Source organism: Boleophthalmus pectinirostris, unplaced genomic scaffold, assembly GCF_026225935.1.
Source record: "Boleophthalmus pectinirostris isolate CB_2022bp ecotype Guang Dong unplaced genomic scaffold, ASM2622593v1 HiC_scaffold_8, whole genome shotgun sequence".
Taxonomy (NCBI): domain Eukaryota; kingdom Metazoa; phylum Chordata; class Actinopteri; order Gobiiformes; family Gobiidae; genus Boleophthalmus; species Boleophthalmus pectinirostris.
In genome coordinates, this window is record NW_026571515.1 from 27,490,193 (window position 1) to 27,516,434 (window position 26,242).

The following is a 26,242-nucleotide window of genomic DNA, read 5'->3' on the forward strand; positions in this document are numbered from 1 at the left end:
GGCTGGTCGGCATGTACTCTCTACTATTCCATATTCTCACGCAGAGGAAAACCCGGCTTAACCACGGGGATTTAGGCCTAACTCCAGGAGCGATGGCAGGGAGGAAAATGGGATGGCACAATGGAGGGATAAGCTGGATTGGTCTAAGTGGGAAACTGGGACCTCCCGAAATAACTCATGCAAACTCACAGGCAGAGATGTGAGTGGTATGTGTTATTGTGCTCAATTAGGACTCTCATTTCCACCACAGAGTTTAGCCTGAAACAGCAGCTGCAACATAATGAGTTTTAGAGAAGGGGGGATCTGTGCATATGTTATACAGACACCAAAGAGAAAGCATAGGTTTTTGGGAGTCTGGGATCCAGTCTGTTGCTCTGTGTATATTTTATACACCAATCTCTCAGTCTGGACACTCCTCCTCCACAGCATCTCAGGCTAAATTCAGAGAGAGCCATGCAATCAGGTTTGTTTATATCAGTGACAATTCTGAAATGAATAAGCTCATTGGTCATTAATTGTTTTGAAAAAAAAAAAAATATATATATATATATATATATATATATATATATATATATATATATATATATATATATATTATATATATATATATATATATATATATAAATATATATCAAACTTCCAACTCAGATTAATGCATTTACTGCTTCATTCATTGATCCGACAGAAATCCACAATATGTGATGGACAGGTCACTCCTTTGAGAATGAACAAAGTAAAGGGAGATCAACTAAAATCTAAGGAAACAATAAGTACAATTGCTGAGAAGTTCTTAACAACTCCAGTTAGAGATGTTGCACCTCCAGCCAGTGTGGGACGCTGCAGCTACTGGTTCCTGCACCTGTTAAAAGCAAGGTGAAAGTTATTATATTGAATACTTCTATGTTTTATGAATCTCCTCATAATAAGTAGTATTACTGGTATTTGAGTTGCTGTTACTTCCACTACTTCCACTACTCCTACATAATACTATTACTAAAGCCAAAAAGTAGTAGGAAGTAAAGTTACTTCTTTTGTATGAATTTTGCTATCAGTGTTAATGGAAGTGCCATAGAAAATTGCCGGAGTGCCCCTTTAACCGCGCCAGCCGCTCAAAATAATTGGCAAGGTGGGATCGTGACCACAGGAAACTCGCAGAGGTCAACCTGCCACCCCTGCGCTGCACCCACCCGCGTGTGTGTGTCCGATTCCCTCTGATGTGGGCCTTATCTCTTTCTCCACCCCCCTCTACCTCACACACACCCTCGTCTGCCGCCAGCCCAGTCCCCCGCGGCACGGCGCAGCAAACAGATCGATACACCGGAGCTCGGCCGCATTAATATCTGTCGCCTCTCCACCCCTCCTATCCCAGCCCCCCTCCCCCCTCCATTCCCCCCTCCCTGCCTCACACACACGCACCTAAATCACACACACACAGGCGCACATCACACCCCGTACCGGCAGCGGAAATGGCCCCTAGCTCCCGAGGGATCTGTCTAATTAAAAAAGTGGGGGCGGCGGAGTGGAGCGCAGAGATAGATTGAGGTAGTGAGTGAGAGGAGAGAGAGAGAAAGGGAGAGAGAGGGAGGGATGGATTTTTCTCTCATTAGAAGCCGTGTCTCCTGGTGTGGCCGGGCCGGCGCTGATAATGATGAGGCCTCTTCTCCGGAGAGGGCAGGAGGGAGCAGGGCATGCTGGGAGAAATGGTGGAAGAAGGGGGAGGAGGGGTAAGAGATAGAGCAGCGGCAGTTCAAGGTGAGAGGGCTATGAAATCCCCTGGACCAAGGGAGCACATACATAGGCACAGTTTTTTTTTAAAACAATGGTGGTCAAAATAAGTTCAAAACAAACACTATATAATTCAGCTATGCAACAGTTGAAGATTCTGAACCAGATTTTTACTGAAAAACCTGAAAGTCTGAACTAGTTCATTTTTAAGTCATTCCTCACTTATCTTATACATTCTGACCATTCTAATTATTCACAGCGATGAGCTTATAAGCTCTTTTCACAAATCTCACACGCTAGAGTGGATATTTGCTGTAAAGCTAACTAGTACATGCTATGTGTATTTCTTGATTATAAATAAAATGCTTTCTGATTGCAAAGAGCATGGAGCTGACCTATTTTGACCTCAAGAGCTGCTTATACAATATATCTTTAATAGGGGAAGACAAATTTTGCTCAAATGCTTGGGGAAGAAACTGGGAACAGGCCCTTTATGTGACAAGATTTCAGTAGTCGACGGTCACCGTAATTTTGTATGTCTGCTATAGTGTGTTTAAGGGATTAGAAGAACAAGCATAATAGTAAGTGGTTTAATGGCTGATTTTGGATTGTTTATTACTTCTATTTTAGCTCAAAATACAACCATATATATATATATATATATATATTTTTTTTTTATCTTGCCCTGTTCCTGCTCAGATTTGCTCAGAGCTCGTCAGGAGGCGCTGGTGGCTGCTGTGAGGACTCCAGCACTTGAAGCTCATCTGCCTTCTGGAAGTTCATCCTCATCCAGCCAGAGACGCAAACAGGGCCTGCCTCAGCACCGGGACGCACACTATACAGACAGGTAACACAGTCAGCAGTCTCCTCTACATCCATAGTCATCCTTATCTGCTAAAAAGCCAAGTTTGAGAAGATAAATTATTAACTTCAATGTAAATGTCTCTGCATTTACTGGAATTGGATAATATAGTGATCAATATTGAACTTTCAGTACACATCAGAGGTATTCAAGTGTCAATTTCCATATACATGACTTATATCGGAAGAAGTAAGCTGAAACTGTGAATATTAAAGATAATAGGATAAAAGAAGTCATCTGAACTTATATTTTAAAAGTCCCATATAACGCTAAATTTACTCCAGGTATGTTGTTTTCATTTATATTTGAATAACTCTTTATTATTAGTCTGTCTTTATCTCCAAAGCTTTAGTTCAGTAGAGGTTGCCAACTCCATGGCTGAATTCATCCGGATAATTTTAGTGAAGGTGTATGGTGTATTTAAAAATACAGTGGAGTACTTCTGGTATTACCACATGACATGATTACCACTGTGTTACCACATCACATCACAAGGCGTTTTCTGTCGAAGAGAAGCCTAATTGTGCAGGATTTGTGTGGTAAACGTGTGATTGAAACAAAACACAATCTGGATACGTTTATCATGAGGACACAATATTTTAACATAGAAAACACAGAAAATAGCATAATATGGGCCCTTTAATGTTATTTTCTCCAGGAGAGCCCCTCAATATGAACATATAAGGTGGCTAGAGTTAAAATGACATGCTTTATAACCAACCCAGATTTCAAAATACGTCCTCCTTCTCCTTTAAAATTGTGTTTATTTCCTGACTGTTTCTATCAGCAGTTCCCTACTACTTTCTTTGCTTGATCCAATTTCATTTCTGGCTCATTGTGCTTCAGTGCACGTCTGTGTAAGACCGTGTGTACGAACATGGCTAAACTAAGGATCCAATAACCTCTTGGCTACCGCTGTGGAGCCGCACGCCTGCATCCCTGGCTCTTCCTCCCCGCCCTCCCCCCAGCCACGGCCCCTGCGCCTCCCAAACAAAGCCGGGGGCAGCGGGAGTGGGCGGGTAATTGCTTGTCGATTATTTATGTGGCGCGGGGAGAGGCGGGGGATCGATAATAGGCCGGCGGTGCAGCAGCGGGAGGGTGTGTGGGTACGTGTGTGTGTGTGTGTTTGTGCGTGCGGAGGCAGGGGAGGAGGGGGTGGGGGGCAGGAAGCGCAGTGGCCGGGCAGGCACTGTGGTGATGGGGGGCTGTGTGCTGAGGCGGGAAGCACAGATTCGCCTGTTTGTTTGCTCCATTTCTCGAGCTGTGCGTGCTCATCTGTGTGCACAGAAATTGGGTCTGTTTGTGTGAATATGTCCGCTAATTCGTGTGTGTCCAGTGTTAGGTGCAGTCAGACTGCTCTCCGACAGCAGAGTAATTAGCCACATTGGAGCAGGGGAGAGTTAACTAGGCCTCAGCCCCCTCCCTCCCCCTCCCCAGCACACTCCAGGTGCACTTTAACCCTTGCACATTCACTGGACCTTTGCAGTCAAATTAAATGGTTAATAGAAGTATATGCTCTTCAAATCATTCAGATTTTTAGAAAAACAATCCTATATTTGTAGGATCTACAGCATCACAACAGGGACTCACAGTTTATGGCCAAAATAATTAAACTTCTATCTGGCAATTGTCTTTACCAACTTTGCTTTCTACTTGCTATCTTTGCTAATGGGTGCTACAATGCTGACTTGTTTTTAATTATTCAAATGGGTATTTCTCTGTATAAAGAGAACTATCAAAAATGTTTTCTTATATTTCTAACTTTGATTAGTTGAATAAGATTCATATGCATGACTGCAGCTTTTGTTGACCAAATAATGAATTAAGTTTCTAAAACAACTATTACTGATAATCAGTCAAGCAAATGTAGATTTATGTGCTGTATAAAAGTTATTATTTATAGGAATTTGGGGTAAAGTGTGATGCAACTCATTGTACCAAACCTAACTCATCTAAACAAAATATAGAACATTTTACAGAAAACAGTTCAAGTACATAGTTACCGGAGGTACATTCAAAACTACGGCGGCACAAACTGAAAAAAATGAAAAAGAAGTAGTATAATTTTAAAAATTCTCAGGGACGCTGATCTGAGGTTGAGGAAGTGAGTTAGAGACGCCGCTCCCTCGCTCTAACTGTGGCTCACCTTTCCATCGACCCCTCATCATTGATTATCTGGGGCCCATTAGGACCCATTGTTAAAAACAAATCATTAGGGCCGCTCGATGGGCTTAGAGCCTGGCGCTCCATTTGTCTGGCCTTAAATGGCATTAAGCTCATGAGCATCTGCAAGGCAAATAGGAGAAAGACAGAAGCTGTGGAAAACAGGATAAAATAAAGGAAAAGATACAGAGGAAAGGAAGGAACAAGTGAGAGATGAAGCGAGGAGGAGAGCGTGCGATAGGAGGCGGCGGGCGCTGTGCGAGATACGGGGCGGGAGAGCACGAGGGAGCCTCATCCATTTTAATGAGCTTCCTGTGTAAATGTGTTCCTGCGGAGAAGGAGCCGAGGGCGTCCGCGCGGCGCTCCTAATCCCCCCACGCTCCGTCATTAAGGGCAGCCCTGTCACAGCGCGCTCTCCGCGCCCCGGCTGCAGCGGGACGGGCCTGTCGCACTCTGACAGGTCGTCACACTCCACTGAATTCCCCAGGAGCCCCTGGTCTCACTGCAGGCAGGAGACACAGCATCCAGCCAAATAGTTTGATTATGAGCCCACCTCTATCTGAGTCTTCAGTCCACATGCAGAAAGTAGGCTATGTGAGGTGTTTGTGCGCCTCTTTTTATAGCCTGTTAGTGGTTTGTGAACAAAACGCACAGATAGGCCGCACTGACACATGAAGACACAGAGACACATGGAGACAGACAGACAGGCAGCCGTACACGCAAACACACAGCCCAGAGCAAAACGACATGTCTGACACTCCTCCCTCAAAATTGCCTCCTATAAAAGAAGAAAGACAGGAGAGATAGCGGAAGGGACTGTCTCTCTGCCTGCGTCTCTCTCGCTCCCCGTGATTAGGCCTAATTATGGTGGCGCAGACGCCTGGCAGCCCCAGTCATGCAGCTTTAATTGACCGTTATTCATCTGCGGGCGAACGCTCGCCGAGGGTAGGCGGTGCTGAGTGGAGAAGAAAGCAAAGAGGGAATCAGAATGAAAGGGGTGGGGGCTGATGGGACACTGGCTTGCTGGAGTCATGGGGGGGCTAAAGTGTGTATGTTTTTTTTTTTTTTCTTTGGCGGGTGCCTTGGCGTAGCCTAGTGGAACTGTGCGTCGCAGGGCTAATTGCTAGCCTCCAGGGATTAGGCCAGGTGATTACACACTGGGCGGTGTAATTACATAAGCAGCGGCTAGCAAGGCCCCAGCTCACGGCTTCGGGGTCACGCGCCGCAGCCCTCACCCAAGATTAATTGGAGCTGCCACTGGAGTGCGAGGCACCGCCGGAGAGAGCGGTTATACGATTAGCATTAACATTTCAGCGGCGGAGGCGATCGATGAATGGCCCCCACCACTTCCTCCTCCACCCCCTCTATATCTCATCTCCACACTCACTCTGCCTTTCCCTCTGCTCCCTCACCATTTAGTGAGGCGGGAGACATGCAGGCGCTAGGTAATTTGAACACGGTTGCAAAACAATATTTGCGGTTGCATGCGTCCCCCATGTTGGGTCTGATTTTGTTGTTTTCCTCAGCTTGTTTCTCATGTAAGCTTTGTGAGGCGGCCGTCACACACAGCTGAGCCCTGATTGGTGTGATAGCAGCAGCTCCAGAGCACAGACTCTGGAGAAACAGAAAAGACCCGTGAAGGTCCCTAAGAATGCCTCTAACCAGAGTATGTGCAGTTGTACTGATAAAAGTGAGAGGGAGAGTACCTATCCATTCTGTTGAGTCTAGTCAGCTTAACTTAAGTTTGGTGTTATTTTGAACTCCTAGTGATAGACCACCCACTCTGAATGCTGAAACATCACCTGGTCAAAATAGCAGCAACAAGTGTAGATGCAGGTGTCAGCTTTTTATCAACTAGATGCAAAAACATGTCCAAAATGTACTGTATCTTAAATGTAAACATCCACCAAGGATGTTATTGAATGAGGATATCATTTACAGAAAATTCTGACAGTATGTAAGGAGACAGATGAAGAGCTCATGAAAACTTACAGCAAGAAATAGAAGGGTAAAAAAGAAAATTGATGAAAAAAGGAGAAAAATTTTAGAGGTCGTGTAGCTGCTGCCGAGACAAACAGCGAAAAGATGGTGTAGACAGAGCGGAGACAGAGAGCAGCTCAGAGAGGTGAGAGGCGCCGTTCCCCCTGAAGGAGGACAAAAGATGAAGCCAATAATGGAGAAGAGGCCTTTTCAGAAGTGGAGGTTGCAGGACGCTCCATCCTTTTCAGCGGCCCAGAGACCGCAAGGGAGCGAGGGAGGGAAGAAGGGCGTAAAAAGGGAGCAGAGCGGAGGGATGAGTGTTAATTAGGAGGTCCTTCAGCCCATGGCCCGGTCAAGACGCAGGGGCCGCCCCAGCTGTCAGAGCATGACACACTGGCATTGTGCATTCAGCCCTCATTATGTGTGTGGCTCCACTGTGTGTGTGTTTTTTTCTGTGTTTGTGTGTGTGTGTGGTGGCAGGGGAGGGAGGCTGCGTCCAGGGTACAGCTATGGCCAGCGGCGCTTGCTGCGGCGTGACAAGACTGATGAGGCGCTGGGGCGACATGGAGGCCTCTGAGCTGCTCTGATAAAAATACTCCACATACACTGTGCCCCCGCAGAAGAGAAGCACAGCTCCTTACTTATTCCTTTACTGCAACAATTACACCTCTGCCACTCTGTATCAATATTAATGACTCATTAAAGTATTTGTTAAAACACAAACAACCTACTACAGCTACTACATTTTGTGTCCGCAGGGATCTCTCTCAGCCTCCGCCTCTGCTGTCTCCCCCCACAGCCCCCCACATCACGTTAGGACCTCACCTGCGGCCTCCTTTTCTGGGCATGCCCACTGCTCTGTGCCAGGCACCAGGTGAGTTAATGTCATCAGTGAACGATAAAAGGCAGTTGAGTCATATAGCGGCAGTGGTCTTGAAACCAGACATCACCTTCTGATTAGCTCTGCCTCAAGTCGAGTCAAAGGCTTCATCAGTGAAGTCACCCACTGAGGCAACTGATTGGATGAAAAACTGCAGCCTCTCAAAGGCTCACAAGCCTCTGTCGATACGCTGTATGTTCAGAACGTAATGAGTGCGTATGTGCAAAGATGGAAGAGGCTACTGATTCCTTTATATATATGTTAAAGCTTGTACTTAAGGTTCAGCAACTTCTGACCCAATTAAAAATATATATTTTGTCAACCATAGGTTATGGGTTCCTTCCACCTGCTCAAGCTGAGATATTTGCCCGTCAACAAGAGATGCTAAGGAAACAGAACCTGGCCAGGTGCGTGTTATTATGATGTTCTATATGTTTTTTTGGCTGTGAAAACATATACCACACAAGTTACTAAAAACAACAACAAAAGAAAGCCTGTGTCTACAGAACATATCAATACGGTGCAATAGCAAACCTTGTGTTTATTTGTATCCTAAACATTTACCTCTTTTGGTGCCTGTGTTAACAGACTGGAGATGTCTGCAGAGCTGCTGAGGCAGAAGGAACTGGAGAACCTACGACAGCAGCGCCTCTTGGGCTCTGACCCTGTGGGGGCTCTTTCAGGAGCACTGCCCGCTGACCACCCCGCGCTCCGTAACATCCAGGACCTGCCTGAGGGGCACCCGCTGAGGGAGGAACTCGCCCGTCGCACCAATGCCATGCTGGTGCTGCGTCATGGGGCCACGCCTCCTCTCCTCTCTTTAAACCAGCAGCCACAGTCAGGGACTCCCACACCCAAAGACCTCCATAAACACAACTCAGCTTCTGGCTCTGACTCCCGCAAATGCCCCAGTGGAGGCTCGGGGGGTCCACCAGGGCCAAGGGACCACCGAGAAGAGGACTCTGACAGTGAGGCAGACACATGTGAGGACAAACCGGAAGGAGCAGAGGCCAAATCCAGTAGTAAGCTCCAGGTCGGGGAGAGGCGGGAGGGTAAAGAGGCCAATAAGGGACTTTGTGTCAGGGCTAAAGAGAGCACTGAAAGCTCGGGTCAAAACAGCGCCCCCTGCAATTCATCAGAGACAGACTCACCCAGCCGCCTCTTCTCTGTGGGGCAGGCCAAAGACGTCAAGTTTCACCTTCCAACAGGCTTCATGCCCCCACTGCCCACGCTCCATGGACAGAGCTTCCCATTTGGCTTTCCCTACGCCAACCCCTACTTTCACTCGGGTGAGCCCTACACTGGGACCATCTAAACGCAAACACTGCAGCACCATGTGAAAGCCATTAGCATCTCTGTGTGCTCCTCTCTATGAGGGGCCACATGTGACCCCTGCGTGACCCCAAGACACGCGGGCACTGTATCCACTTCCATTTAAACATTCAATCATTTTAAATTTATTGGAAATTCTTGATTTTATCCATAGGTGTAATATATAATGTATTCATTTGGTTTGAATATTCTTGACAAAGGTCTAATGTTCTGATGTGTAGACAGTAACTATATTATTAGGCTGACTAATAAAACTAAATATTAGGTTAGCTGAAAACAGCAATGCCAAGCAATATGCCGAAAGATGGCTGGTAAATGACGTCTTCATAGCAAAATGTAATATGCTGGAAAGGCAATATAAAGGCATGGGTAAATTAAAACTTAAATTCAACTTTTTATATTGACACATGGTTTGACCCAGTGCTGCTCCTGTAGGTGCGATGGGAGGTCTTTTCACGGATGGGGAGGACTCCTCCACAACAAACCCAGCGGAGGACATCAGCAAGTGGAGTGTGGAAGACGTGTGTGGCTTCATAAGCAGCTTGGCCGGATGTGCAGAGTACACACAGGTGAGACAGGGCACAGGCCGGAGAGGGGGACCCAGGGGCAGGCTAACTCAACCCAAAACCAAAAACATTGTCAGTGTTAAGAAGCAATGTAGAGATTCAGATTGTAGTAAATGCATTTAAGTTGTGCTTTCTGCATGTGTCTGTGAGCAAGGCTTCAGCGGGTCTGAAATCAGAAGATTTGGCGCTTATAAGTAACTCACTCCTACTTTCTTTGGTCTTCCTTTTTGTAATACACAAACAGCTCAAATGAACAGAGCCCTATGTTAAATAGAGATTTATCCTTATTATAAAGCACCTCAAAAACATATCTATTGTTGGTTTTGTTTCTGAGGCTGAACTGAAATGCTCTACGTCACACTGCTCTCTCCAGGATGCGGCATTTACTGGACTCATTCTAATCTTAGCACAATTACAAAGCAACTATGTGGTTGCTAATAGCTGTGCTGTTAATTGTTTTGTTCATTTTTTGTTCATTTCAACATGTTTACATCGTTACATTTTATGTTATAAAAGAAGAATTACCATGAATAAATAAGCTGGACATTATTTCATGAACACTGTATAAAGCATAACATGGGGCGAAGACAGGAAATAACAAGAGCAAAAGAGCATTTCTCCTGTTCAAGTTTTACTCAAAACATTGTACACTGCCTGTCTTTCAAAAATATATTTATCATTTTTACTTTTAGTTCAGACCTTCAGAAGAACCTTATCATATCAAACAAATGCAGCAGGAGAGGAGCAACTATCCAAACATGTTGAGAAAACCTAAGAAAACAGAAATCTCACTGCGACAGGCTGATGCGATTATGTTTAGATTACTAATGATCCCTCAACATGGCCACACAGGTGGATAACTATTCTGACATCAAATTCAACCATTTCAAGTTCACAAGTGAAGAAGACTATGCAGAAGTGAATAGGGTATGTCACATATCCGGAGATAAGAGTGTAGGCAGCGTGGTGCTGTGTGGATGTGGGTGCCTGTGCTCTGGCTGCTGTGGCTGAAGCAGCTGTGTCTCTGCCAGGTGTTTCGGGAGCAGGCCATTGATGGAGAGACTTTACCTCTGCTCACCGAGGAGCACCTGCTACACTCCATGGGACTAAAGCTGGGCCCGGCGCTCAAGATCCGCTTTCAGGTACAGCTCGCCTGCCAGGCTCCAGAGTGAATGGGACTGAGGAGAGCGAGAGAGGCAGTAGGACAGCTCAGTAGTGTAGCTCAGATTCATGACAAAGTAGCCTGCCCCATAGAAACCCTGTCTTTTTCTTTTTGTTACATTGGCACGATCATTTTTCATAAGTCAGAAACGCGTGCTTATAATGCTTTGTTTGTTTGTTCCACAGGTAGCTCGGCGCTTTGGCAGACTTTTCTACATGACTGGTTTCCCCTTTGCATTCCCTTTCCCACCGGCCATCCTGCGACCTCCAGAGCGAGATCTGAGCACACCTGACTCCTCTCTGCCCCCAAATGCATCACAAACGAACAAACCCACCTCAACAAGCAGCAGCTCCTCTCCTTATAGTGGGCCCACCCCTGGGTGCTCCTCCCCCAAAAAACAGAATGGTACAAGCTCAAGTATGGCGACACGGTTTGAGGCAAAAACGCCTTCGTAGGACACAGAAATAGAAATGAATCAAGGCTGCTCATATTTGCTACTTTAACCAGACTTTGTCCTGACCTCTCCCATTGCCTTGGGACCTTTAAAACTGATTTCATGGAAAAGTATTGGACTGGATTAAAAGGGAGGAGGATGTGGTGTTTTTTCCGTTTGTCTGCATTGTGGCAGAATCCAAAGAAATAGAGTTTGGAGCGGAGACGCGCAAAGTGACAGAGGAATAGAGAAAAGGAAAGGGAGACAGCTGGTCACAGACAGCCTGCCAAAAATCCGGAGCAAGCGGCACACATGCGACATTCTTGCGAGTCAGACACAGGCGGAGCCGGGTCCTTCCTTCCTGGGCTGGAGGAAGCTCTGCGTTCCCTTCTGCTTGTGTCTCTGTGACTGCTGCGAGCACGAGCACTGCTCCCTCCTCTCGCCTTTCTCTTGGAGCCAAACAGCAGCAAGGGGTCGTCTCTTCAAAGGCTGGAGTCCAAGCATACGGCCAACAGCACACGATCTGACCAGCTCTGGCTTAGCACTGCTAACTATGCATTCCACTGTCCCGATACCAAAGATGACCGGATGTGTGGAGTTGAACACATTTCACATGGTGTCTGCCTCATTTTGCATTAAGAAAAGACTATTTGAACCCCGTGAACATGATGCACTCTGTGGCACTGAAGTTGAGGTATTAAAGCCTTGAAAGTGTCTGTACATGTGCTGACTACTGTTGGTGAAGGACTAAGATGCAAACTGTACAGAATCATGATGAAAAACTCTGAAGGTTACATGCGTGGTACTTTGACTTTTGTTATTTGTAGTTGCACGAAAAAGTTTTTCTTTACTGAAAAATGTGACTTGCTGAATTTATGTGGTACTTTGACTTTTTTGTTTTGCCACTTTTTAAAAAGGTAATATTAAGAGATGCTCCAATCTTGAATGCTCCTTCGGCATATAAATATGAGGACAGATATTTATAGGATTTTTGATGTGGTAGATAAAGCAGAATATGATATGTATTATAATTAGCCCTTGAGATGGATCCCAAAGATAATTTTACTTTGTTTTCTCTTGGTTACAGGGAAAAGAAAGGCACAGAGCTCTTAATGCAAACATGTTGAATTTGTTATGATTTTTTTAAAGCAATGAATTAAAAAAGATCTCTAGATTTCCCTTCAAAATGTTTGTCTTCATCCTATTTTTCTATTCACCACACAGGCAAATAAATCCTAAACAAACAGTGCTGCACTTGGTCTGTTTATAAAGACTCTTTTCTCCAGGTAACTCAGCGTGTCTGTGCGGAGGTGACCATGAGCCACACTTTAGGTCAACAGCAGCTGTCGCAGTGTGAGGTGCAGCCCCGGGCCAGGGCCTCGGAGCCTGGGGGATAACCTGACCCTCCTTACTGTCTGACCCCCCTCACGCCATGCACTTTTCTCCTTCAAATATTGAAGTTCTGCTCTTTCTCCACTGGGACCTCCCTTTGCTTTAGGTAGGCCATGTGTTCACCCAATGTGATGCACTTAAGTCTTTTACAAAATATGCCAAAGTAATGCACTCACTGATGTTTTGTCTACATTGTATATACATCAACAAATGAGGAAAGTAAGTCACCTAAACTTAGAGGTCTTATATTAAGCTGAGTTGACTCTTGTGCGCTTTAAGCTATGTTAGAATGCTGTTAGCTCATTATGTTTTGTTTCATTCACACATTTGAGTATCCCTTCATTATTAATGAAAGACACTGTTCCAACTTGTGATGTCATATAGTGGTAGTGTTCAAGTTAACATTACATTACATAACTTTTACCTTTTGTTCAGTAGAGATTGGCAGTTCTGGAGGTGAAAGTATCCTAATGATTTTACTGAAGGAGCATGTGGTGGAGCACGTCCTGTATGTACATGGCATCACAAGGAGGAACTGAGTGTTTTCGGTTTGAGAGAAGACCACAGTCTAATATGCAGGGTTTGTGTGTGTGAATGAAACAAAACAAAATCAAGGTATAAACATACATAAACACTGACAAGGAAATGGCATAACAGATCAGAGAAGAGTGTAATAAGAGCCCTTTCAAGATATAAGGTACAGCTGCTAAAAACAAGTTATATCAGTGTTCAAATCAAGATCACATTTTTTTGTTTAGAAGGAACTTTAACTGTATTCTTATTAGAGTCATTGGTTAAATGCACCTGTCATTAAGCCAGAGCATAGCAGAGGCTGACCAATAGGAAGAGGGGGTAGCAAAAGTATTAATGTCTGCGCATAGAGCCACATTAAACAAGAACATGGAAAGCATTTCTGCAAAACCATCACAGGGCTCCAATCCTGATTGGGTCATATTGTCATAATACCCAGGCTGCTTTATATTATAAATAATAAATAAATAAATAAATAAATAAACATGAAAATTTATCTGTAGAATCAATATCTCGAGACTCAAATGGGAATGAAATCCCAGTTCTATGTATTAAGTGGAATTGTACATTGAAGTCACAGTACAAAATTTGAATAGGACTACACCATGGCTCTGTGATTTGTTTAATAAATAGATCCATGCATTTTTTTCATTTGTATTAAAATGAGCTTAAATATTCAGTTGGCTTGTTCAGAGCCGTGCCTACAGACAGAGGAGCCTGGGCGTGTGGGGGGCGGGGCTGGCACACAGACAGACCAGTCTGTGTGCGGCTCCACCACCTGGGCAGAGACACTTGGCACGGCATCAGACGGGACCCTGGCAGCCTGGCACCGCGCTGCACCCTCAGGCCTCCTCACCCCCCTTGCACCCCCCAGCGACCCCCTCCCCACCCCTCCTCTTGGCCCGTCCAGTCTGGCTTGGCCCATCACAGTCATCCTGCTCCAAATAGCCCCTGCTCTGAAGGCCTGGGGGCTCCTACAGGTGTGCACCTCACCAGAAATGGCTTGTTTTTTGTGAGAAAGACATGCTCCGGTAGTTTAGCTCATTAGCAGCTGAGAAAAGCAACACTTCTGTAAATCTTTTTGGAATTGTTTATGTAGTTTCGATGTTAATAAAATTACATCACATACAAGTTTGCACTGTACATGAGACAATATAAAACAGGAGCAGAGGAAGTCCAAAAATAGTTTGTAGTATGGATAGAAGAAGAGTGTCTCAGGTGAGCTCACTGTGTGCTGCCTGAACTCAGTCATCATCAGACAGCTCCAGGTCCTCCACCACATCCTCTCCTCCCTCGGCCAGTTTTATCAGAGCATCTGAAGACAGAGGCTGAGGAGCGCCCGAGGCCTGCTCATCCTCCTCCTCCTCTTCATCATCTTCAGCACCTGCAAAACAAGCAAAGGAACAAACACTTCAGAGCTCCACATACCACCAGCAATACACAAACAGGAACTAGATAGGATAGAATTTATAATCTAGTAATATGCAAAATGTATTTTAGGAATAACGGTTTCTCATATAAGGTGATACTAAAAAGTTTATGAACATCGTTATGAACATGTACCTTTAGATTTGGTTTATTCAAATGATTCCTGGTTTAGGTTTTTCAGTACTCATTTCTATTTTAATTATTAAATGAAATAAGACTAATGTTAATACATTCCATTAAACACTTTTACATGACAACTGAGGTCCATCTCTCAGTACCTAGATATAAGCTCTTGTACTCCCCCAGGACCCATCACACATAAAATCTTGTTATCAAAAGTTTTTATTTTTTTCTTTTGTATTGTATTAGCATCTTTTAATGATACCCGGTCCTTGCATTGCCAATAAAAGTACACCTATTGGTAATGTCCCCCTTAAATAGGACAAAGACATTTTTTTATCATCTATTAAACAAACCTGAGTCATCCTCCAGTCCCTCATCGTCACTCATATCTGACAAGTCTTCAAGTTCTTCATCATCGCCATCGTCATCATCTGAGCCGCCGCTCTTCTTACCTGGAGGGAGAAGCAAAACAAAATATCAGGACTTGTGCTTTCAGATGGTGTGTTACTTTATTGGGATATTCCTCTGCTCGGCACGGCTGACGTCTAAAGGACTTGGGAGACACCTGTATGTGGGGCAAACATCACAAGCAGCTGGAGGTGTCTATTTCCTCCGAGATGGAACGGAGAGTCGATTACCAACCAAACACCCATGACAGTTTACTAGCGGCAGTTTTAGACATCTTACGCTCATGGCCTAAATATAGAAAATGTGATAGCGGGCAGGTTCTATAGCAGCAGTGATGAGAGTAAGGAAGTCTAAATATGTGATGCTGTGTGCTTTACCTAAACAGAACAACCGGGTCCAATGGCTTTGAAGTGGAGGAGACCTCGCATGGTATGTAAACCTGACCAATTAGCACATATGGAGGGTACTGACAAAAACAATTTAAGTGTAAATTGCTAAAATAATACAAAAAATAAATACACTGTCAAATTTACCATTTAAGGACAGAATTATGATTTTATATCTGAAAGATTATAAATAAATTATAAATATATGAAAGATTACAAATAATGTTAAAATGTTAAAAAATTATTTATTTTTTTTACTTTTAGAGGATATGCAGCACTATAATATCTAGTCTATGTCCAAAACAACAATTTTTATATTTAATTTTTTTTATATAAATAAGTGGGTGGGGTAGCTCCCTCAAACACTGACACTGGTATAAACAAACACATGCTGCTTAGTGTAACCCAGTATGGTCCTATGGCTTCCCTTTAAATCTCTATCATGCGCATATCTCTGTCACTTTCTTCTGTTCCTGTTCCTCTTAGACCTGTTGCCTCTGCAGTTGCCCCCAGATGACCTCCAGACTTGCCCCTCCACACGAATACAAACGCACGCGCGCGCGCACGCATCAGTCTAAATCGGCACTGGCCCCCTCCTCTCTCACTCCTCCTCTTTCCGGGACTCAGAGCGCAACCACAAAGGGCTTTGGTGAGCTGCCTGAAAAGATTCTGGCTTGTGGAGACTGGACGTCGGGGAGGTGGGCGTTTGCCGGCGCTGCTCTGTGAAAGCACGTGTTTTAAGGACATGCGGGGGCAGCTGCTGTAGTCCAATGTGAATGATAGAAAGAGGAGATTAATGAGAAATAAGTAGGAGGAGACCTAAGCACCTAATGAAAAAAATAGTTTGATGAGCATACATTTACAAATATGGATCACAAGACCGTGTGTTTTATGATAAGGATACCAGGGAATTCAGTTCAAGGGGTATTTTGGTACCCATTGTGCAAAATTTCAAACATTCAACTAACACGTGCAAAGTTTTGGGTTCAAATAGCTGATTTAGCAATATTTCAAGGATACCTGAACTTAAAAGTATTTAATTCAATTTTGAAGACATACAGTAGCTACATTATAAAAAAGAGACATGCTCTGCACTAGGCTACAACATTTAGGAGTAAAATTTGTGTTAAAAGTTTTTGTCAAAACCCTTTAAAAGGATTACAGAGCTTTATTTCACATCAGCTACTGGTGCTCTGATTGAACAATAGTAGAAATGACATTGTTCACTGCTGAAATTTTGTGGCATAAAAAAATAGCATCTGACAAAAATGTGAAAGGAGGGAGAGGGGAGTGGGAGCGGCCACCTCTGGCTGTTCCACTGGGCTGGTTTGAATTAGGCTTTCCCGCTGGGATCCAAGCCTGTACTTCCTGTGTGGGGTGTGTGGGGTGTGTGAGCACACTTGCTGCAGCTGCCCATGCGCTCATGGGGACTCTCCCTTCAGTACAGCGCAGATGGATTAAAATCCCCGGCTGCCTCCATGTGTCTGTGCACAGCACTTGAGTGTAAAGCTGTCACAGCTCAACGGCAGCTGAGTGTGACCTGTGGATGACCTCTGAGGAGGCCAGCGAGCCCAAATCAAAAACTCTTGATTATGGACAGACACCTCTTTACCTTATTGAGCGTCGGTGAAGTATTAAATGTGTGTTTATAATACCTGCCACTGTTCAGGTGCCTATAACACAGATAAACTAAGTAAACAAAGGGACCACCAAATGCTAAACCTGAAAGGAAGTTAGAACACAGCCCTCTGGAGGTCATAGTAAGTATTGCAGATTATTAAATGGTTCAGAACAGACTGATGACCAAAGCAGGACAGAGGCTCACCTTTGATTTTGAATCCAGAGTCTCTCTCAGAGTCACTGTCAGAGTCAAACAGGTCCTTGAACTCCTTCTTGTCCTCTTCTTTCTTCTCCTGAATCTTCCTGCGTTTGATTTCTGGAAGGTTCAGGTCCTCCATCTACAACACACAAAAGCAAAGATACAAACCCAAAATGAGAACTCTGCTCTGCAGTAATTACTCATCATTACACCTATAATGTAAAAGTGGCAGGAGGCAAACATTTACTCTTTCTTTGCCAGAGATCTCCAGCTGGATTTCTTTCTCTCTGAGTTTCTTCCACTGGCTATAGTATCTGCTCAGGGGGGTGCCTTCTTCATGAACCTGCTTCTCCCATTCAACCTGCAACAGACACATCACTCACAACCTGACCAGCTTAAGCATACAGAATTTACTAGAATTTACTAGTCATTGTTTTTGGTATAAAATAAAAATGTAGAAACTTGAGAAGAAAGTAAACACAGAAGACGCAAAGTGATTGAGAGGGAGGAGTAAACCAATTGAAGGAAGCTGAAAACGGAGACAGGCGGATCTTCTCCAGCCTTCCCCTAAAGGTCTTTGTGGATGATATTGATTAGACCCAATCACATTATCCAGCCAACAAATCCAATTGAGCGCACCGACCGCAGCCTCCCGCGCCCGCCTGCCCGACACATTTACTACAATTTACTGTGCTGCTATTAAGATGGGTGACATTGTATGAGAGAGAAGGAAAAACAAGAAAATAAAAAATAAACTCAACTTGGAATCAGACACATAACAAATGCAGAGAATGAGCAGCACAGTGACCGGGCAGGCAGGGCAGTAATTAGGTGAGCTGTGGCGTTGGGGACATGTCGTGTGGGGTGGGGGGGCCACAGGGGGGTCGTGACCTTTTGCACATCAGCAGCAAAGGACAGTCCTGTTCGCCTGCAGTGACAACTGCTGCTGCCAGAGTGCCACGCAAGAACCACCAGGGCGCTGTGGAGCCGAGCTGTCTGACTGCTCTAGCCTAACACACAAACCTCTGTGAGCACGCACACTTTCTCAGACCCAAACACACACAGCGTATCCCCTTTAATTTAATGCTTAAATTCTCTTCAATATTAAACAGTGCGTCTACTGCAAACATATTCATGTGTTTGCACAGGCAACATGCACATTCTAATAACTGCTTATTCAGGACAGACCCAATGCCTTCACAAGCCTGTAGCCGTGAGCGTAGCAGGATATGTAGTTGTGTTGTGGAACATAGCACTATAGACATCAAACTTCTAGTAATGAACTTTCTGCATCTGTTTAGGAAAGAGGTAACTATGGCTTGAAGGACTGAGGTGAATGGTGTAAGGTTAACTGAGGACTTTGGGAATGACATGCAGGTGAGATTGGGACAAGCCTGAGCTCTGTGGCCCTTTCAAAAGAGTCTCACCACAGCAGCAGTATCAGCGACTCCAAACGCCACCTTCTGTCGCTGCGATGTGATGTAGCTGCTGTTCTCCTGCACCTTCTCCAGCAGTTGCCGCACCGGCTTTGAGTAATTGGCCACTTTGCATTCCTTCAGGAAGGCTTTCAGCTGTAGGGACCAGAGCAGGGAGAGAGGGGCACAGGGAAAGAATGGTTACATTTAAATCAAGTTACCTATGTTATTATCATTCATTAAGAAAAATAGCAGCAACAAGAGTACTCTCAATCACTAACCAACTTTTTACTAAACCAGATTTGTACAATTCATTCAATTTAATAAATGACTTCAAATACTTTAAAGGGCCCATATTGTGCTATTTTCTGGTCTATGTTATAATGTTGTTTCCTCATCACAAACAGACCTGAAATTATGTTTTGTTTCATCCACACGTTTAACACACAAACCCTGCATATTTATGCTAAAGTTATTATCTCAAGCAGAAAGCACTCTGATCCACCTTGTGATGTCATGTGGTAATACAGGAAGTGCTTCACTGTGTTTTTATACTCCATACACCTTCACTAGAATCATTTGGATAATTTCTGCCCTAGAACTGCCAATCTCTACTGAACTAAAGGTAAAAGGTAGCTGTTCATGTGAACTACCATTACATGACATCACAAGGTAGAGCAGAATATTTTGAGCTTTAAAGATGTAGACAGACTAATAATAAAAGGGTTATGCAAATATGTGTGAGTGAAACAAAACACTATTCCAAATATATTTTTGAAGATGTATTGAATATTTATGTGACTACAACTGTGACTTTACCTGGATAATTGTTGGAAGGGCAATCTCTGGGAAACCAATAGAGTTGTGCTGAGTGTAAAAATACTCCAACATGATGTCATACAGCTGGTCTATCAATCCATCCTTTGAAAAAAATGAACATCAAATTATAAAAATCTACACTCAAAGTATTGTCACATGTGATTGACCAAAAAAAAAACCTCCAAAACTGCCATGTTTTATTTTGGTAAATTAAATGCATCTACTGGTTTATTCAAAATGTTATAAGTAGACTGCACCACCAGTTGCATTTTGTATTAAATCTATAATGTCTGACACAACATTTTCTTACTATAAACATTGCAAGTTACTTTATGACCGTGTCAATATCTATTAGAAGTGCTTTAAACAGGGTAACCCAAATATTACAGTTGTTTTAGTGCTGTATAAGGCAGTATTCACGAGGCAGGTGCTCAGGTACAGCGGTGAGAAAGCAGGTCAGAGACAGGCCTGATGTTAGGCTAATAAACTAACATTTTTAAAGAAATCTTTGATGAAGTATTAGTGAACAGATTGGAGTTTTAAAAGAATCAACAGTACATGAGTTAGGGGGTAACAAATTTGGGAACTATGCTTAGTGTGGGATGTGCACTACAGGAGTAGCAGCAGTGGAGAGTTGGATAAACCTGTAGATCAGAAACAGAATTACTTTTATTCATACCAATAGGTAAATTTTACCTGTTACAGACATGCAGCCAACCAGCAGAATAGTGATTAGAGTATAGCCATTAAAAATAAAGTTAAGAAAGTTTAAATAAATATAAAATATCAGTAACTAAAAGAAAATAAGTAAAATAAGTCTTAAATAAAAATACTTGCATTTTAAATAAAAACAAAAAATTATAAAAATATAGTGCCCTAATAATATATTTACATCTTTATACAGTTTTACAACAATTACGCATGAACAGAATATTACAAAAGGACTGTACAGTCAGATGCATAACAATCCCCTCAAATTTAACATGGTAACAGATTGGTCATAGGGCTACAGACCTTGTATGAATATGGACTACAAATCCTTCATAAATAGCAGACATATTTTTTGCATTATTCTTAGACTGACATCAATAGTCTTTCAATAATAACTTCACACTTACCTTGTATGCTTTCTCCATAAGGTTGACTTTGCCAAGTTTCAGAATAACTGCAAAGTTGATTGGCTTCTTGCTCATGCGGCTTGGCTTCTTGTTGAAATCCACTTGTTGAAAGATCTGAAATATAAAAGAGGCTCTAATACATGTCAACAGTTTGAAACTACAAAATGAAACTGGAGTTTAACACCATCTACTTGGATTAACGTTTCTTAAAGCATAGCACAGCCATCAACCAAAGATCTTATTTAGAATATTTTCAGACAACAAAAAAGAATGAACATTGCATTTCACAAGAATGTTGTCAATTGTTTCACAGAAAGATACAGTTTAAAGTGTATTAATATTTTCTGTCTACAGTAGTACACTTGTCTGGGTGTCACTGGCAGTTATTGATATTTATCTTGGACTTTAAGTAGAGTTGATTGTACATGGTTTTATTACACTCTACTATGGCTATTATATGACTTCGTGAAAGAACAGCCAACATGTGGGCTATCTGTCTTTACTCTTCAGCTTTCACATCTGCCCACATGGAGCAAGTGAAATTTGTGTATTAGTGTACGAGGCTATTTCTGCCAGCCGTATCGGCGTGTACTTCTGTGTGTGGTCGTTAATGCGCTCGGCGTGTGAAGCAGAGCCGCGCTGCTGGCCGCTGCTGTCTGTACAAACATCGGATGTGGTGGCGGTCTGCGGGGGAGCCAGGGGGAAGTGGGAAGGCCGGGGCCAGTCCTGAAGCGCACGCACACACACACACACACACACACACAGGGGCAGGAAGCTCCAAATCATACGCCCCCCTTGGAGAAGAACACACAGGCGCAGACAGAGCAGGGGAAGGGGCTGCTCTAATTAAAACAGTAGCAGCGTACCTCAGTCAGCTTTAACAAGGGGAACAGCAGAGCAGAGAAACAACACAGGAAACACAGTGCGTCATAAATAAGCGCTGCTTGCTGACGGAGGGAGGGTAGCAATAGAGAGTGGGGGGTGGGAGGGGGGTCATGGGCTGAGAGGATGTGGGCTGCGCAGCGTGTTGGGACTTGAATGTGAACCACAACCTGCCTTTGTGCGTGCAGCAGTTTGACCAAAGTGACAAACAGAGGGGGGTGAACTGGTCCCTGTAACCTGCACAACCCCCTGCCAACCAAACCACAGCAACCTAGAGCAGGCATGAAACAACAGGAGGTAGCCATGTGGAGAACACCTGACCTGGGCACAGGCTGGCAGTTAGGGGCTGCTGTGGCTCTGATAACAAACCTGAGTCTTAAATGAACACCTGAAGGCTCTGAGGTGCTTCCCTTCAGTTGTGGCCGTTGAGTCTTTCAAATACCATTGAGAAGTTTCCATGGCAAACCACCATGGAACATTTCATCACCTACTTTTACATTGTTTCCATATGTGACAACAACAGGTGGCTCTTACTCCTACACTTCATTGTCCTACTGTATCGTGGCAATAACCAAAGTAGAATCAGAGTTAAAATGACATTAAACAGACATTTATGTGGATGGATGTCTTACCTCCAACAGAAATGGCACAACAGGGACAAAAGTGTTGGTGCTGCTGGATAACAAGGTAAGAGCTCTGCAACAGTGCATCCTCAGAGGGTAATACTTTGCAGTAGGCACCAGCCTGTTCACAGACAGGAAATAAAAGGGTCAGTGTCTCCATCTTGTGGTTGCATTAGGAATTCACTAAAAATCTGTGCTCAATTAGAAATACAAGAAAAAAAGCATAATGAAAGATTGTATAATAAATGTAAATGCTTCTTACAGGTCAAATTATGTTTATGTCTAAATTGAAATAAGAGAAAAACTGCATAAACATGAAACCAAATTAGGAAGATAATTATCACAGTTAAGTTAAGGTTTAATACTTAAAGTAGTCTACAGTGACTACAGCATTAAGGACACAGACTGAAGAAATAAAGTAAACACACTTACTTGATAGTGCCTAAAATGACCTGGCAGAGTGGATAGATGAGAGGCTGAAGTACATCACTGGGATACAATGTGCTAAGGACACGGCACCAGAGGTATAAACAGTGAATGAACTGCCAGTTATACACTGACTGGTACGTTTCCTATCAAGAGAGCACAAATTCTTCTAAGAAAAAGTAGTTAAAGGCCCTACATACGTGGAATTATATTTTGTTTCATTCACACATGTTTAACATTCAAATCTTGCATATTTAGGCTGAGATCTTCTCTCATACAGAAAACATTTCATTTCACCTTGTGATGTCATCTGATAATAGAGGAAGTGCTCCACTGTGTGTTTAAATTCCATATACCTTTCCTAGAGTCATTTGTGTCAGCCCTGGAATTTCCAATCTCTATTGAACTAAAGGTAAGAAGTAGCTGTTAACTTGAAATCTACCACTTCATGACATTACAAGGTGGAACAGAGCATTTTGAGTTTTGTAAGCAGACTAATAATGAAGGATTACTCATACATGTGTGAATGAAACAAAACACAGCTGACAGGTATAAACGTGAGGCACTCCGACTGAATATATTAAACGTCCTTTATTACATGGAGGAATGCCATTACATTTTTCAGTAAGGGCAACAAGTTTAACCCTTGTAGAGCACGTGTACAGCTATTTTTGACTTTTTTATGACCCAGTGAAGCACTCTACCTCTTTTCTTCATCTGACATTTCCAGGTATGTTTTTGAGGAGGTTAACATTATAACATGGTTTAAAGCTCACAGGAGGTGTTTATGTGCCATATAGGACCTTTATCTTGGCAGTGAGGCACAAGGATGTGTGGCTTACCTTTTTCTTCATGGTCATGGCGTTCCTGAGATGGATGGCCAGCTGCCTGATGTAAATGAATGCATGCTGGTATGTGGCCTGTGTGTCCAGAGCATACATCTCTGTGAGAGATCTCTGCATAAAGTTGATCATCGGCAGCACATTGGGAGATGTGAACTTGCAGTTTTGTACATAGGCAATGTACATTCGCTAAAATAATATTAAGACAAATTTATGAATGAAACAATAATGTAAGCATTTTCATATACTGTATATATGTTTTATCAATAAATGTATTAAATGGTTTTAGCTCACCTTAAGAATAGAGTTCAGGTAAGCATCTTGTTTGTGTCTGCAAATTTTGTTTAGGGCTAGAAAAGCTAGAACACGACTTGTCTCCTCTCCTGTACTCCACTGCTTCAACAATTGCTATTAAAAAGGACAATAATATTGAGAGATGATTCCAACTAAGTCAATCCTCCTTTGGGTATCCACTACACATTTCACACTGGTTTACCTTGATAAGGTGTCGGCACTGTTTGGGCAAACACAGATAATAAGGAATGAGTTGATTTGCGTGTCTGAGGACAGCGCTGATGACTGTGCTTTCTGTGAGACAGGACAACAACTGCAAAACAAATATTAATTAAAATGATTAAAAAGTGAGCTTTCAAAAAGCCTGAGATTTTAAAGGGGCAACTTTGATACCCTTAAAATGAGTAAAGATAGACGCACCTGAACAACTCCACTAACATACATTTTGATGTCTATCTGAATCTTCTGCCATTTTGGACTAGATGATGGCAACACTAACCTGGAAAACAAAAAATATGTAAAATATTTAATGTTTATTAAACACACGTATTATTAGAGAATGCAGTATGTCTTAATACTTTTTCTCATCTTCATTGACTTTCAGGGTAAGCATTTTCTGAAGCGCTGGATGGATGTCTTTGATGCAAAACAGGACCAAAGCATTGAACACTGCAATCAATACAGAAAATAAAAATATTTATATTAGATCTATTCCTGAAATAATTGTCAACTAATTTTTGAATTAAACAACCATAATCTGGACAATACACAGACACCAAAACATGTGCTGGGAGAAGTAATGCAATATGTGTATAAGTAACTTTATTTAACCTTTAACTAATATGTTGTATTTACCTGAACTGTCAGCTACTTTGTACCGACACTGCCCTGCTCCCTCTCCTTTCGTTGTGGCCACAGCAGCTTTAAAAGCCTGAGTGACTTCTCTGAAAAGTCGCTGACTTGGCTCCTGTTTGAGTGCAGCTTTCCATTCTGCAACCATTTTGTCGGTAACTTTAATTGTGTTATCGTTTTTTGAGTTCTTTGAACCTTTCTGGTCATCGTCACCATCCTCATCACCTGAACTGGCCTCCTATAAAAACATGACAATAAATTGCATAGATACGCTCTCAATTTAGTTATTGACTTTGCCTTTTACACAGAGCAGTAACAACAACATACCTCCAGTTTGGATGGAAGTTTGTGGTACTTCTTCTCATCTTCATCCTCAGAGCTGTCTGAGTCCTCAAAGTTTAACAGGGTTTGGTCGTTGTCTTGTAAAAATTTGTAAAACTCAGGATCTTTGTTTTTTAACCTTGATAGCTGTTCTTTGTGCTCTGATGCCTTGCCCTTTTTCTTTTCAGACCTACAAAAATAAATGATGTACAGTAGTATATATGTGAGTGAGAACAAGACCATAAAACAACACAAAACAATGTAAACAAAAGTTTTAAGTCATCCATAATTCATAGCTATAATAATATAATATACTATTCTGTAGGAGTATTAGTCTTCAGGTTTTGGCAATTAAATCATACATTTTTAATAAGGTACAATGCATTTGTATAAATTAAAAAACACATCAGTATTATAAATTCTTTACTTCTGGTCTTAACCTGAGGACTGCTATGGAGTACAATCATTGACTGTATCTGATTGTTGAATCAGAAGATCCTATTGGTAGTTTGTATGTCATATTTCCAGATGAGGGACAAGAGCCTGTTTTTTCTATTAATAACATAGTAGTTGCCATGAAATATCTAAAGGGTAAACCACAAATGTTGAATTTGATCATTTCTATTATTGACTAGACCCTCAACCATCGTATATTACTCCAAAAATCTGCAGCTGAACAATATTAATTTTGCCTGCCCCCATCTGTATTAAATAAAATTGCCCTAAAGTATGTAGTGATGTAATTTGAAACGCAGCAATACTTTATCTGTTTCCAAATAGAATATCTCACTTGTTCGGAGGTTCTTTCTTTTTGCTGGTCTTATTCAAATTATTCTTTTTGGGCACTTCTTCCTCGGAGTCATCTGCTCCATCTCCTTCTGAGTCAAAGCCCGACAGCAGGAACTCGTCCACACTCAGGTCCTCCAGCTTTCTACAAGAGAATATGGGAGTAACATATTCGTAATAGTATATTAGTACTAGTGATATGCAGCCAGCATCACAGACGTTACAGAAACACCAACACACATAACATAAAAAACAAAAATAGCAGGGAAAATAAGTTCACCATGGGTAGATTTCAGAAGATGAAAAACTAATTTCAACTTGACAAAATATTTCTAACCTAACAACTAGCATGGGTTTACGTATTGCTAGGAATGACACTAAGTAAACCACTTAAAATGTGATTGAATCAGCAATCTGTCATGTGAAGATTTAGCAGAGAAGCGAGACAAACAGTTTCATCAAACTTATTAAGTAATTAACGTGTTATACTCATGTAAAATCACACAAAATACAACGTACCGCTTCTGTTTGCTGGCCATGCTGCTAGTACAACGTGACTCCAGAGACGCATTACCCACAATTCACTGCTGCAAAGAGAGCAGATTGGTTTTACGTTTCACGACCACAACTAAATAATTAAATTTGGTACAAAAGTCAAAAGCATGAAGCGATGG

The 26,242-nt window shown here is 42.6% G+C and overlaps 2 protein-coding genes across 4 annotated transcripts in view; one reads left to right on the forward strand and one right to left on the reverse strand.

The window, feature by feature from the left end:
• The window catches only part of samd11 (sterile alpha motif domain containing 11), a 47,022-nt gene extending 34,670 nt beyond the window's left edge, over positions 1-12,352 (forward strand). Inside the window, exons 7-13 of one of the 3 annotated variants that reach the window (XM_055165880.1) lie at positions 2,425-2,572; positions 7,489-7,604; positions 7,939-8,017; positions 8,199-8,899; positions 9,378-9,511; positions 10,540-10,650; positions 10,856-12,352. In XM_055165880.1, the coding sequence (XP_055021855.1) occupies positions 2,425-2,572; positions 7,489-7,604; positions 7,939-8,017; positions 8,199-8,899; positions 9,378-9,511; positions 10,540-10,650; positions 10,856-11,125 (1,559 nt within the window). In that variant the 3' untranslated portion in view covers positions 11,126-12,352. The remainder of the gene's footprint in view (positions 1-2,424; positions 2,573-7,488; positions 7,605-7,938; positions 8,018-8,198; positions 8,900-9,377; positions 9,512-10,539; positions 10,651-10,855) is intronic. The other 2 variants (XM_055165882.1, XM_055165881.1) reach the window with 2 other exon arrangements.
• Positions 12,353-14,102: 1,750 nt separating this feature from the next.
• noc2l (NOC2-like nucleolar associated transcriptional repressor) lies at positions 14,103-26,155 on the reverse strand. The gene is made up of 18 exons (XM_020929727.2): positions 26,088-26,155; positions 25,573-25,713; positions 24,789-24,972; positions 24,465-24,699; positions 24,188-24,278; positions 24,030-24,108; positions 23,812-23,922; positions 23,610-23,723; positions 23,316-23,504; positions 22,480-22,619; positions 22,057-22,168; positions 20,543-20,656; positions 19,425-19,526; positions 18,618-18,761; positions 17,438-17,551; positions 17,197-17,329; positions 14,931-15,029; positions 14,103-14,410 (listed from the first exon to the last, which is right to left on the reverse strand). The coding sequence occupies exons 1-18, from the start codon at positions 26,105-26,107 to the stop codon at positions 14,271-14,273; spliced, it is 2,262 nt and encodes a 753-aa protein (XP_020785386.2). The 5' UTR covers positions 26,108-26,155; the 3' UTR covers positions 14,103-14,270.
• Between the last annotated feature and the right edge of the window lie 87 nt (positions 26,156-26,242).

Excerpts from the sequence above, each read along its gene's own strand:
- noc2l (XM_020929727.2), bottom strand. The coding sequence starts at position 26,107 with ATGGCCAGCAAACAGAAGCG. Across the intron at positions 23,923-24,029 it reads ATGTTAGTGGAGTTGTTCAG|TTGTTGTCCTGTCTCACAGA; the intron begins GTGCGTCTATCT and ends TTTGTTTTGCAG. Across the intron at positions 22,169-22,479 it reads GTCATTTTAGGCACTATCAA|GCTGGTGCCTACTGCAAAGT; the intron begins GTAAGTGTGTTT and ends GTCTGTGAACAG.